This window comes from Saccopteryx bilineata, chromosome 4, assembly GCF_036850765.1.
Source record: "Saccopteryx bilineata isolate mSacBil1 chromosome 4, mSacBil1_pri_phased_curated, whole genome shotgun sequence".
NCBI classification, from domain to species: domain Eukaryota; kingdom Metazoa; phylum Chordata; class Mammalia; order Chiroptera; family Emballonuridae; genus Saccopteryx; species Saccopteryx bilineata.
Window position 1 is genome coordinate 83,593,328 of NC_089493.1, and position 14,764 is coordinate 83,608,091.

Consider the following 14,764-nt stretch of genomic DNA (forward strand, 5'->3'; position numbering starts at 1 on the left):
CACATGAAATAGCTTCTGATTACTATGAATAAACAAAGCAATAAAAAAGTACTGCCTTCCCCAAAATATCCCAGTCAGCATACTCTTTATTTGTGCTTTCTCATTAAAAAAAGAAGGAAGTGAAATATAACCCTTTAGCAAATGTAAAAGACATATTTTTAGTACAAGTAATTGCAAATCAAAGGCAGGAAATTCTTCTACCGAAGTGCTTCTTTCACCCTTGAGAAAAGGCATTTCTCTTCTTTCCCACTGCAACTAGTATCCTGACCCTTTAACATAGTATTAATATTGCTTTATTAGTTCTACAAGTGACCATAGGCACACATCATTACTAATGATCTATTGTTTCTTAAAGAACTCAAATTTTTCTTGGGGCATGAAGGACAGCTGTCTCACTTCATTTTTAGAATTAATCTAAGGTAGAGGATTCCAAGGTGTCAATGACAGGCAAAACACGTACAGAACACAGTTCCCAGCTCTTATCTTTTATATGATTAAAATGCAGTTCAATCATTGCCAAGGATTTTAAAGAAAACTATCAACTTGGGAAAAGCTTTTTAAATTTATACACTCAAGAGTCACAGAGACTTTGTTCTTAGCTAAATCAAAAATAACTAGAACTTAGAAAATTAGATTAAAATAAAGCCAACCAATAAAAGCATCTATAAGAATGGACATTAAGAATCTGCAAGTGCAATTATAATGAAAAAAGAATATATACTTCAATTCTGTATTGCTCAGAAGTATTTGGTCAGCAGAGGGAGGCAATGAATGTGCTTATTTCAGTGTCACTCACTGTCCCATTTGTTTTGAGACTCCACAAGACTGCTGTTTTCAGTTTATAATGATGTATTATTGCCTCTGTTTTTAATAACCAAAACGCCTTACTATATAGCTAATTTCTACAAGAAATATAGCAACCCTCCAGCTGAATAATATTTCCTTCATGTAAACTCTGAATTATATTTATTATCTGTTACACAGACAACAAGCTTCCTCAAGGAGAAATGTTTAGTTGAAACAACAGGTGTTTTGATTCCTAGGTCAGTGCTTCATTTAGAAAAATGTTTTCTTGCTAGTTTATTATGACTCTACACCAGTGGTTTTCAAACTTTTTGAGGTTGGGGCGCATTTAAAATCCTACAAATAGCCTGACCTGTGGTGGCGCAGTGGATTAAAGCGTCAGCCTGGAGCACTGAGGTCGCTGGTTTGAAACCCTGGGCTTGCCTGGTCAAGGTGCATATGGGAGTTGATACTCCTGCTCCTCCCCCTTCTCTCTCTCCTCTCTAAGATGAATAAATAAAATCTAAAATAATAATAATAATTTTTAAAAATCCTACAAATAATTGTAGGCGCACTATATACAAATTTCTGAGAAATGTTATAATTAAGTCAAATATTTAAGAAAAATATAAAGTCCAAGCGTGCTTTTATGGTAAATGAAATAAATACAGCAAAATTAAATTTATTCTTACATTAAAAAACATTTTTATGTTATATTTTTTGAGTTATGCTTTTTAGAATTCGTAAAAGAGGGGTTAAAAAATTAAAAAATGACAAAAGTTATCTTTTTATGTATATATAGATACATTCTTAGTAAGATTTAGTAAATTCAGCAGGTCCCGGCATGAATATTTTAAGTTTTTCCATTCTTGTGTTTATGAGAAACATGAGCCTGATGTGTCCTAGTGATTCTTCAATGTTTGGGCAAATATTTGAAAAGCAAACTCTCATTTCCTCATCAATATATTGAAGAATTCCTCTCTTTTTACTCTTAATTGCTTTGAGGGTAGAAAATCCTAATTCACATAAATAGGATGTTGAAAATTGGAGTAAAATGTTCCAAGCTTTTTTAGATATTGCCACATATTCTTCTTTTATAGAAATCCAAAAGGCTTCAAGAGACAATTCCTTATGTTTAATCATTAATTCAAAACCCCCACCCTACATATCATCTTAACTTTACACCAAACAAAGGGTAGAAGAAACTTGCCTCCAGTCTTTCTGGGGAACATGGGGGTTGTGTAAACAATCCAGCACCACAGCTTAACAGCCTTTTGCAACCTAATCAGGCAAGTGAGATGGGGGGTTGGGCAGATTGTCAGCTTACAGCCAATTCCCCACACCTCTGTCCCCCCAAAATCTAAACTCCAAAAACCCTGTTGCTTTTTGGTTCCCAACAGGCACATATTTCTCTGGAATACCATAGGGCATACCTGGAAATCTTCTAGGGTGCACCAGTGCACCCTGGCGCATACTTTGAGAACCACTGCTTTACACCTAAGGGCTCATTTTAAGTTAAGTCCTGCCATAGGGAATACATTTGTGTTCTTTCTGAATCCCAGATTTATTCTCACTAGCTTTATGTCAAAGGCACAAATGAACAAGCACCTAATCCATTAGTTTAACCAGTGGTCGGCAAACTCATTAGTCAACAGAGCCAAATATCAACAGTACAACGATTGAAATTTCTTTTGAGAGCCAATTTTGTTGTTGTTTTCAATTTTCCGAAGCTGGAAATGGGGAGGCAGTCAGACAGACTCCTGCATGCGCCCGACTGAGATCCACCAGGCATGCCCACCAGGGGGCGATGCCCTGCCCCTCCGGGGCGTCGCTCTGTTGCATCCAGAGCCATTCTAGCACCTGAGGCAGAGGCCACAGAGCCATCCCCAGCGCCCGGGCCATCTTTGCTCCAATGGAGCCTCGGCTGCGGGAGGGGAAGAGAGAGACAGAGAGGAAGGAGAGGGGGAGGGGTGGAGAAGCAAATGGGCGTCACTCCTGTGTGCCCTGGCCGGGAATCAAACCCGGGACTCCTGCACGGCAGGCCGAAGCTCTACCGCTGAGCCAACCGGCCAGGGCCGAGAGCCAATTTTTTTAAACTTAAACTATATAGGTAGGCACATTCCTTATTGAGGTAGCTCCCGCACGTGGTATTTTGTGGAAGAGCCACACTTAAGGGGCCAAAGAGCCGCATGTGGCTTGTGAGCCATAGTCTGCCAATCAGGGGCTATCTTTGCTCAACCTCACACCTCATTATGCATATTATATACCTTATTAAATTATCCTAAACACCCATTTAGTCAATTTTTTTAGATTCACACTATTTTACTTAGTTTCTAAAATCTACAACTTCTCCAACAATATTTCTCAGTTATCATTAGCTCAGACAAGCAGCATTTTACTCGAGGACAAGTCACCGTAAACTCTTTCTTAGAAGTCTATAAAGCTTTATTTTAAATTAGCATTAGCATATGCCAGCTACCATCTTATCAAAAGCCAGAATCACCTTTAAATAATTAAACTTTTAGAGATGATATGTTAAATTTATTCTATATAATTCTAAATTCAACTGGGGTCCCTATAATCATAAAACGATATTCTGGTTCACTGAGATACACTGTCAGGAGTGAATCATAAACTCACAAAAACTAGAGTTGGAAGGCTTTCGAAATGATTTAGGGTAACTCTCCCTTTCACTAAAGCAGAAACTGGGCACAAGACAAGTTAGTTTAACAAAACAAGTTAAATTAACTAAATAATTCAATAGCAAAAATTATCCAGTAAGCAAGAACCAAAATTAAACTTATTAAAAATGTTCATGTATGAAAGAATTATTTGAAATTTAAAATACATTTTTAATATAAATAACATTGTAAATGCTAAATAAGCTCATAAAAAGTCCACAAATACATTATTTAAAGAAATTCTAGTTATTTTCAAGGGTCTTAAAATTTTTTGGCACTTTATTTTCATTATGCTTCTAAGTGTATGCTCCCCTTTTGATTGATGCAGGAATAACAAGCTTTTCAGATATGATTAGAGTTACTTTTTGGCTCACAAATAAAAGAAAGGAAAAAGAGTTTTCCACAATAATTAAAAAGTAAATAGCTAACATTATTAAAAATTGGAATCAAATTTTAAAATACATAGATGAGGCCCTGGCCAGTGACTCAGTGGACAGAGAATCAGCCCAGTGTATGGATGTCCCAGGTTTGATTCCTGGTCAGGGCACAAAGGAGAGGTGACCATCTGCTTCTCTCTCCTTCCCTCTCCCCTTTTCTCTCCCTCATCCCCTACTGCAGCCAGTGGTGGTTTGAGCATGACCCTGGGTGCTAAGGATGGCTTGGTTGGTCCGATCACATCAGCCTCAGACTCTAAGGATAGCTCAATACACAAGCATCAGCCTCAGATGGGCTGGCCACGTGGATCCCAGCTGGGGCATATGCAGGAGTTTGTCTCACTATCTGCCTTCTTCTCACTTAAAAAAAAAATATAGATGAAAGACAACACTCATCTGGGTGGAAAACAGCAGTGTTAAAAACCAGGCTGGCCATTAGGCAGTCTTATAAGCCTAGAATAATTAAATTAATAGAAAATGAAGAGAAGAGAAGGAACCTGAGAATACAAAAGTCTAGGTTGGGAAGTCAGCAAAATTTTTGTTTAAGGGACCAGATATTTATGGTTTCTGTTGCAACTACTCAAGTCTGCCACTGTGGTATGAAAGTATCCATAAATAAAATGTAAATTAATGAGCTTGGCTATGTTCCAATGAAACCTCATATATAGACACTGAAATTCCAATTTTATATTCTTTTCATGTGTCACAAAATTATTACTCTTCTTTAATTATTTTCAATTATTTAAAAATCCTAAAACCATTCTTAATTCATGGGCCAGACAAAAACAGGTGGCAGGTCTGTACTACATTTAACCTGTGGACTACAGCTTGCCAGCCTCCAGCTTAGGAGATAGTGGAGAGAAGTGGAGGCAGGGTGCAAGTGTTTTAATAACTAGGGAGAGACAGTCCATAAATATACTTCCATTAAACCTAACCAGAAAATCAGCTCTCCTCCAATACGTGCTTATTTAAAATTTTTATTTATGGCCTGACCTGTGGTGGCGCAGTGGGATAAAGCGTTGACCTGGAAGTGCTGAGGTCGCCGGTTCAAAACCCTGAGCTTGCCTGGTCAAGGCACATATGGGAGTTGATGCTTCCAGCTCCTCCCTCCCTTCTCTTTCTCTGTCTCTCCCTCTCCTCTCTAAAATGAATAAAAAAAAAAAAAAAAAAAAAAAATGATTTAAAAAAAAAAAAAATTTTTATTTATGAATTTATTGAGAGAGGAAGGGGGAAGGAAGGGCAAGAAGACAAGAGAAAGAGAGACAGGAACATCGATCTGTTCCTGTATGTGCCCTGACCAGGCACCGAACCAGCAACCACTGCACTTCCAGATGACGCTCTAACCCAGGGGTCCCCAAACTTTTTACACAGGGGGCCAGTTCATTGTCCCTCAGACTGTTGGAGGGCTGGACTATAAAAAAAATTATGAACAAATCCCTATGCACACTGCACATACTTTAAAGTAAGAAAAACAAAATGGGAACAAATATAATATTTAAAATAAAGAACAAGTAAATTTAAATCAACAAACTGACCAGTATATTTCAATGGGAACTATGGACCTGCTTTTGGCTAATGAGATAGTCAATGTGCTCTTCTCACTGACCACTAATGAAAGAGGTGCCCCTTCCGGAAGTGCGGCTGGGGCCGGATAAATGGCTTCAGGGGGCCGCATGCGGCCCGCGGGCCATAGTTTGGGGACCCCTGCTCTAACCACTTGAGCTATCAGGCCAGGGCCTAAAACATGTTTATTAATATCAGTTCCAGTTGCAAAAAAACAAACAAATCAAAACAAAATGAAACAAAAAAAAACGTAGTTCACTGTTTAATATTAAATAGCTCCAGAAACACAGTCACTAATCATGGGAAAATATAATTCTCATAAATTATGGCATACTAATTATAATTTTAAATAGATAATTCATTCTATGGAATCTTAAAATTATAGCAATAGATGCATTATTAATTACCATTTTGTCCCTGAGTCGCTCTCCACGGATAAAAAAGTCAGCACAGCCATTCTCTTCCTGGTGAGGGACTTTGAAGACAGTGACACAGCTCAGTCCACTCCCTCCAAGTGGTAACCATCCACCACTTGAGTCATCCCGGGTCATCACCACAGCTCGCACTCGTGCATAACTATTACTAAAATAGATGCAAAGAATATAAATTAGCTTTTCCATAAACAAAAACCAGCCAAGCTGTCATCCTGTTTGAGAAACCAAAGACCACATTAGTTAATGTGTAGTAACTAAAGTATTTATTACTTCCATGATAGTCCACAGTTAAGTAATCTACTTCAAAGAGATAAAAAACCACACACTGAATTAAGAAGTTAACCTTTATTTTGAAGACTAACCTCACAATAAAAGACTACTACAGAACTTGCCTGACCAGGCAGTGGTGCAGTGGATAGAGTGTCAACCTGGGATGTTGAGGACCCAGATTCAAAACATTGAGGTTAAACCTGGATGGCTTAAAGACTGGGCTCACCAGCTTCAGCATGGGATCACAGACATGACCCCAAGGTCACTGGCACGGCTGGAGCTCCTGGGTCAAGGCATGTATGAGAAAGCAATCAATGAAAGACTAAAGTGCCGCAACTACCAGTTGATGCTTCTCATCTCTCTCTTTCCCTCCCTGTCTGTCCCCCTCTCCCCCCTCTTTCTCTCTCTCTTGGGGGAAAAAAAAGACTACAGAACTCTTATTCCAGTTAATCATTTGAATAATTTACGCACATTCGATTGCCATGGAACAAGTTAAGTAAAAACCCAGAGACAACACTGTCAAATTACATAGGCCATCATCATCAAACTTGTGTCTATATATTTACCTGCTGCAATATAAACAGGACAAAATACTGCCCTATTTTGGTACATTTAATAGTGACAACCTCTAAGTTTCTAATATTCTTGGAATATATTATACATACAATGTTGAAACTTGGGACACATTTTTTATTTCTTCTAGCAACTGAGACTCTAAATTGTTCTATAGAAACTTTTCATGCTTTCTTTGTGGCAGACTCTATTCTTAAGAGATTATATTCCAAGAGTGTATTTTATCTAATAATGTCCTAAATAACTTACATCTAAGTATTTTATCTTTTTTTTTTTTTTATTAACTCAGTGAGAGGAAGGGAGGCAGAGACAGACTCCTGCATGTGCCCCAACCGGGATCCACCTGGAATGCCCACTAGGGGGCGATGCTCTGCCCATCTGGGGCCATTGCTCTGTTGCTCCAACTAAGCTTTTCTTAGTGCCTGAGGTGGAGGCCATGGAGCCCTGCTCAGCAACTGGGGCCAACTTGCTCCAAAGACCATGGCTGCAGGAAGGGTAGAGAGGTAGAGGTAGAGAGAGAGAGAAGCAAGAGGGGGAGGGATGGGGAAGCAGATGGGCACTTCTCCTGTGTGCCCTGACTAGAAATTGAAACCAGGACATCTACACACCAGGCCCATGCTCTACCACTGAGCAAACCAGCCAGGGCAGTCTGACATGTAAACATTTTAGTTCTAAAACTTCTAATATAATAATTATCGATGAAATGCTTTCTAAAAGTAGAATATCTTACTGACTTCTTAGAAAATTATACTAAATATAACTTAAATTTATCTTGGTTATTATGAATATCACTTGACGTTCTATCTAACAGTTCTATGCTACTTTGTGTGTCTGTATGTTGTGTTAAGTTGCCAGTTGTCATTTCGTGTCATACTCCTTCTCTGAAATCTCCCCGTTCTTTTTTTGTTTTACTTTACATATTTTGCTGAAGTATCCATTATACACAATATATATCGATGTTAAATATATAATTCAACACATTCTGACAAATGTATATGTCTGTATAACCAACATAATAATTATGATAAAAAAGATTTTCACAACTCCAGAAAATTCCCTTAAGCCTTTTCATCAAAGAGATAACGAAGGTTCTGATTTCTAACATATATTTTAGTTTTGCCTATTATGGGACTTCCTATAAATGAAATCAAACAGAATCTCCACTTGCCTTTATGTCTGATTTCTTTCACTGATTACATTGTTGTATTAGTAGTTTTTTGTTTTTTTTTACTGCTAGGTATTATGAATAAAGCTATTAAAAATATTCTAGTGTAAGTTTTGTAGAGACATACGCTTTCATTTCTCTTAATTATTTAAGAATGGAATTGATGGGTCATAGAGTAGTGTGTTTAACTATAAACTAAACTGTTTTCCAAAGTGGTTATGTACTATCATACATTTTCATCAACAAAGCACGTTAGTTTCAGTTGCTCCACATCCTTACCGACACTGAATTGTTTTCAGACTTTTTTTTAAATTCATTGTAGTGAGTATATAGTGGTAACCTATTATAGTTTTAATATCCATTTCCCTGATGACTAATGATGTTAAGCACCTTTTCATATGCTTACTGGCCATTTTTATGGCTTTTTTAGGTTTTTTGAACATTTTTTATTATGCTGTCTTTATTAAGTTTTTAAAGAAGTTCTTTATAAACTCTAGACATAAGTCTCTTGTCAGAGAACTGTACACTTTTAAAGTTCTACTGTGTTGTAGTTGAGTGGGATCCTGGCTCAGCAACTTACTATTTGCAGACCCACCTTTAATAAATGTAAACAATGCATGGCATGTAATAAACACTACAGAAGTACTAATTATTATTACAACAACAAAAAATTTTAAATTGATGTAGCTGTCATGCTGATAATTAAAAGGCTGGGAGGAAAAAACTAAAATTTACATGGTCAACCATAATTCTCTGTTACCGGAGTCAAAATAATTCTTTATAAAGAAGAGCTGAAAGTCTTTAGCTTTACAGGTGACCATGCATCGAAGCTTTTTATTATTCAGAGGCTCTTGTTTGGGCCCAATTCTTACCAATCTTCAACTCAGAGAACTGGTCAGTGGAGGCATGGATGCATCAAGTCTGAACTGATATAAATATCAAATTGGAATCTTACTCTTGGGATGGGCTCTAACAAATACCTTTACTGTAAACATAACATGCATCCCAAGAACCCGGGAAAGCTTATGGGGAATCAACTTGGAAGGATGCAATTAATAATAGACAAAGATCATTTCATTTATCAAGAATTTAAGCCTAAGAATACACCAAAATCAGAGCACATAACTTACACATACTAAGTTTAAGTGTTTGTGACCTACCCTGGCCAGATAGCTTGGTTGGTTAGAGTTTTGTCCTGAAGCATATAGAGGCTGCCTGTTTGATCCTATATAAGGGCACATATAGGAACGAATTGATGTTCTTGTCTCTCTCTCCCTTCCCCTCTCACTTAAATCAACAAAAAATATTTTTTTAAATTTAAAGTGTTTGTGACCTGAACTCATACATTTAGAAGTGAGTCAAGACCTAAATTCCAATTCCTAATAATCATTTAATGTCTATTTTACTATAGAATCCTGACTTTCCTTCTTGTCTAAATATGTAGTAAACCAATAAATTTAAAAATTTTATAATAGAGTCTTTAAGACGGAGTAAAATACCCAATTTAGAAGCTCAGGATGTATCTAACTTTAGAGTGTAAGAGTAATTATCCTCTTTAAGGCATAGATTCTTATTTTATCATCTTTGAATTTTACTCCTTAAAATTTATATAATGGTTCTCAGGCATATTTTACATTTTAGAAATACAGCCCTGGCTGGTTGGCTCAGCGGTAGAGCGTCGGCCTGGCGTGCAGGAGTCCTGGGTTCGATTTCCGGCCAGGGCACACAGGAGAAGCACCCATCTGTTTCTCCACCCCTCCCCCTCTCCTTCCTCTCTGTTTCTCTCTTCCCCTCCTGCAGCCAAGGCTCCATTGGAGCAAAGCTAGCCCGGGCACTGAGGATGGCTCCGTGGCCTCTGCCCCAGGCGCTAGAGTGGCTCTGGTCACAACAGAGCGATGCCCCAGATGGGCAGAGCATTGCCCCATGGTGGGCATGCCCGGTGGATCTCGATTGGGCGCATGCGGGAGTCTGACTGCCTCCGTTTCCAACTTCAGAAAAATAAAAAAAAATAAAAAAAGAAATATAAAAATGTATTAAGTTTATTTTAAAAACATTAAAAAACCCTAGTAGTTATTTTAAGGATGGTGCAAATTAGGTATTTTTCCTTCATTTGTGAGTTTCTTTAAGAATTACTTTAATTTTTATACTCTATAAGTAATTTAAATAAATTAAAACACATTTTAACTGTCTTTGGCTTTATGTAAGATATTCTAAACATTTTAGAATGCTATTTTAAACAGTGTACAAAATACGTTTTAAACAAAGGATCCCTAACAGAATTATTCTTAATACCCCCAATTTCTTTTTGTTTACTTCATAAAAAGTACCACCTAGAACAGATGTGATGTCCTTTCTAGGAAAATTAAATAAAACAAGATTACCTTACTGGTAGAGTAAAGTTGCCTAATTCATTATTCATCTTAACTCAGCAGAAGAGATTTTAAAGCTGGTCTGTTATTAAGATAAACTATTCTGAATCACGTTTCAAACCATACAAAATATAGAACTGCTTCTTTTATCTATTCAAGTTGTCTCTTTAAGCTTTACAGTATTCCAAAAGACTTTACAAATCCATATTTCCTGTACCATAGCCTTCATTAGTTTATAATTTGACAATTCAGCTTTTTAACTTCCAAGACCTAAGACTAGAATACTTATCATAAAATTCAAGTTGTTCAATATTGTGTGGATTGACAGACATTCATTCCTGACAATGTTAATGTTTTCACCTGTTTTTAATCTTATAACGTCCTTGTGCCTGACCTGTGGTGGCTCCGTGGATCAAACATTGATGGACCTGGAATGCTGAAGTCGCTGGTTCGAAACCCTGGGCTTGCCTGGTCAAGGCACATATGGGAGTTGATGCTTCCTGCTCCTCCCCTCTCTTCTCTCTCTTCTCTAAACTGAATAAAAAAATTTAAAAAAAGTCCTTGCCTTCAAATGTCCTCTTTTCCCAAATAAAAGCAGTAACTCTTTTGTCTAAAACATGTAACCACTCCCAAAGACTGATGGCAGCTCTTAAAAAATTGTCATACTCTTATTTTGTAGCATAATAAAATTTGCACTTGTCATTCTCTCCTTAGACAAAAGTGACTAAAGAACAAGAAACCAAATCATATTCTATTTAAAGTAATAAACTATTTTTCTCGATCATGTAAATAATAGAGCCCATTCTAATAAATATGAAAAAGGAAAATATTATTTGCCATCATGGAATTAAAATTCAAAAATTTGTTGGATTTCTACTCTCTGGGTATCCATCTGCTATCTATTAGTCTCCAACACAACAGCCATTAATAATGACAACATACTACTTGCCAAAAACTCAGAAATTTCACTTATGAACTTCTTTAAAATACTTAGGTGAAAGGCATTTGTTCTCAGTGATTTATCTAAAAAAGTCAAATCTACCTGACTGGTGGTGGCATAGTGGATGAAGTATCAATCTGGAATGCTAAGGTTGTGGGTTCAAAACCCTGACTTGCCTGATCAGGGTACAGAGAAGAAGCAACTGCTACCAGTTGATGCTTCCTGCTCCCTTCCTTCTGTATGTGTGTGTGTCCCTCTCTAAAATCAATAAAACCTTTAAAATAAATAAAAAGTCAAATATGACAAGAATTAGATCTTTAGTATTTTCAAAAATACTTCCAACTAAAACACAATTCTTCACTTTGACAATGAACTATATAACAAGCACTTTTTTAGCCTTAGTTTTCATTCTAATGTCAACTGTTCTTCTTGTCAGTCAACTGTTGTTTGGTTACCTTTATTTTTTTTCAAAATCTAAATTGTACCTCAACTGCTAATCTCTGATCTTATTTAAACAATTACATCAAATATGTCCCTACACCCACAGTAGAGTATTTAAACTACTAAGGTAGTAGAGGTCCACAAGACAGGCAATGTTGGATTGGATGAGGACACAGAGGAATGGACTAATGTGGGTCACTACGGAGAAAGAGCCAAAAGAATTTGATGAGGTTATAACTAAACAATAAATGTTCCAAAGAATCTCAAATTCTTAATCGTAACCATGAACTTTATTTTCTAGAATTTACAACTGGTATTTCAATAAAGTTAAGGCAAAAAGAGGACCAAACACAAAGATAAACGGCCTCTTTTTTAGTTTCTTTTCTCTCTTCCTGCTCTGTTATTACCAAACCTATTATATATCCACTCATCTGCCTTCTTGCTCTTTTCATTCTTTCTATATTACTCTTAATTTTCAACTGGGTTGTTTGTCTTTATTTTATTAATCTGTATAATTTACTGATACTAATTCTTTGCCAGTTACGTGAATTGTAAATACCTCCTTCCAATTTGTGGCTTCTTTTATTTTTTAATGTTGTCTTTTAATTTAAAGAATAAAACTTTTATTTTACCATGATCAAATGTATTTCTTTTCCTTTATGATCTGTGCTGTTGATTTTTTGTAAGATTCATACATATCTATTTTAAACCTTTTACATTCTATTAAGATATAAACCTTTTTTTCTTTTGAAGTCATTTTAGCAAACAAAATACTCTATTTTTCTGCGAAGATAAGAAAGTCCCTTAAATCACTTATGTCAGGCAGAGCATATATACATGTATTTACTGAATTATAAGACACACTAGTCCCTACCCAATACCCAGAAGTTAAATCCACTTTGATATCTGTTTCTCAGCTATGTATGATTCTCTGTTCTCCTGGGCATGGAAACCAGGTCTTCATAGCTGTTGAATAATGTTTCTGAATTAAAACCTATCTCCATTAATTTCTTTTCATATCTAAGGCCCATTCTGGTCTAGCATTGATCAGTAGCAGAAAATTTCCCCATCTGGTTTCTAAGCTTAACCTAATTTCTAAACCTTTCTATCCTTCCATGTGTTAAACTTTCAGTAGTTTTTTTTTTAAGCTTCATTGATATATTTAACATTACTTCAAATAATGCTCAATTGAATCTGCACCAAAAAATTGGCAAATCACTACAACAATATTGCCAACATACATCAATTATGTCCTTACTTAATAAGTTTCCTACCAGAAGAGGGTGTATAATAAAGATTTATACAGCTTGAAAGTACAAAAAAAATTTTATAACAAAGGGAGACTATAGACAGAGATATTTCTAAGGAAGTTGTTATAACAAATTTTACATGACATCTTAGTAACTATAGATGTTTATACAGACATATTGTCACAATACTAAACCTATCTGTAAAGGAAGCAAGAAAATAGTTTGTATTTCCAGGCCACGGTGTACCCATCTAAAAATTGGGAACTAAAGAAAATGAGAAAAGATATAAGCAGGCTCTCTGACAAAAAGGTAAAGGGAAGATAATTACAAGTAAAACTTAACATCTTAGAATCAAACTGCTCTCAGCATGAAGTCTGGAGGTGGAGTAGGATGAGGCAGTGAGAGAGAAAGAGAGAGAGGGGGAGAGAGAGAGAAACAGAGAGAAAACAAAAGTGTTTTAGAAATATTGTTTTTAAAAGAGTTATATTATAAATGATCAAGTGGTCAACTGGCAATTAGAGATGTTCACAAATTAGGAAACATCTAAAAAAAGGTAAATGGTAAATGTGTGCTACTCTGAAAAATATACATATATTGCTAAAAACTCATATTTGAGTACTATTTTAGGGACTCATAATCCATTCCAAGAGGTTCACAAATCTGATATTAAGAATATTTGGTCTTAAGGGCAATGTTGCTCTACGATAGATTTTTAGGTCCTGTAATTTACAGATTTATCAAGATGATATTTTCTAGCAAATGAGTTACCTGAATGCTGGTTAAATAAATAAAGTTGCATAATCCTCTTAAATGAAAACTATAAAATCATTACACTTCCAGGAAAACAAAATCTGTTAAATAATATTCAGAAAATGAAAATGAAACCAATATAATGTCAATTAAAGTAGAAAAGGCAGGCAGAGGAGAAGGTCAGAATCAGAGAGATGCTACACTGCTGTGAACCCAGATAAGGATCAGACATCAAAGAATGCATGTCTCTCAGATGCTGAAAATGTTAAGAAAACGGATTCTTCCCTGGCTTGCCCATCCAGAAGGAATGCAGCCCTATCAATACCTTGATTTCAACCCATAAGATTATTTGGACTTCTGACATTCAGGCTGCAATAGTACCAAAACAAAACAGCCCCCCAAAAAAGATAGTTTAGAATCCCTTAACAGTTGTTCAGGACAGTAAGAATTTATAACATTTTCCACAGATATTTACAGTAACAAACATTCTGTTCTCTACAATATATTTTAAGTAAACATTACCATTCAAATATTAAATATTATTACTGAGACTGGGTATAAAAGAAAAAGGAAGCATTTAATAGAAATAGTTTACAGTTTGTAGTTTTCCCCTGACATACAGACTTGTTCAAATATAGCCTGGCATCCCAGCCTTCTCCATGTACTTCTATAGAATATCTCACAAATCACATCATATGCCACTTATTTCTTCTAAAGATATGTTGGCTCATTTTAGTAAAGTGGTTGTTCTGTGAAAAGGAGATAGCACATAAGGTCCTACTTGAAGAAAACTGGTTATTCCCACATTGGATATACAAAACTGAGCACATTCTAAGAGAGAAGACATAAACTCAGAAGGTAGACAGGCAGAAAAGGGAATTCCAAAGTCCTCTTGCACCTTAGAGGGATATTTCGAGAAAGAATGATATCCTTGAGAGGGGTTTCTGGTGGTAGAAGAACATTATTTCCTCCCTTTGAAAGCAGGCATAGGTTTGACAAAGAGGTATTTTTATAGACTTCAAGGTGAATATAGACAAGTCTAAATTGTAATACATTATCTAGTTATATTTCTTATTCTCCAAAAAGTCTTCCCTGATGCCTATCATTGAGC

General features: G+C 36.1%; 1 protein-coding gene across 2 annotated transcripts in view; it reads right to left on the reverse strand.

Annotated features, from left to right (window-relative positions):
- Positions 1–14,764, reverse strand: part of SPRED1 (sprouty related EVH1 domain containing 1) — a 126,670-nt gene that overhangs the window by 64,302 nt on the left and 47,604 nt on the right. Inside the window, exon 2 of one of the 2 annotated variants that reach the window (XM_066277157.1) lies at positions 5,869–6,043. In XM_066277157.1, coding sequence (XP_066133254.1) covers positions 5,869–6,043 — 175 coding nt within the window. Of the gene's footprint in view, positions 1–5,868; positions 6,082–14,764 lie in introns of those variants that run through there. The other variant, XM_066277156.1, reaches the window with a different exon arrangement.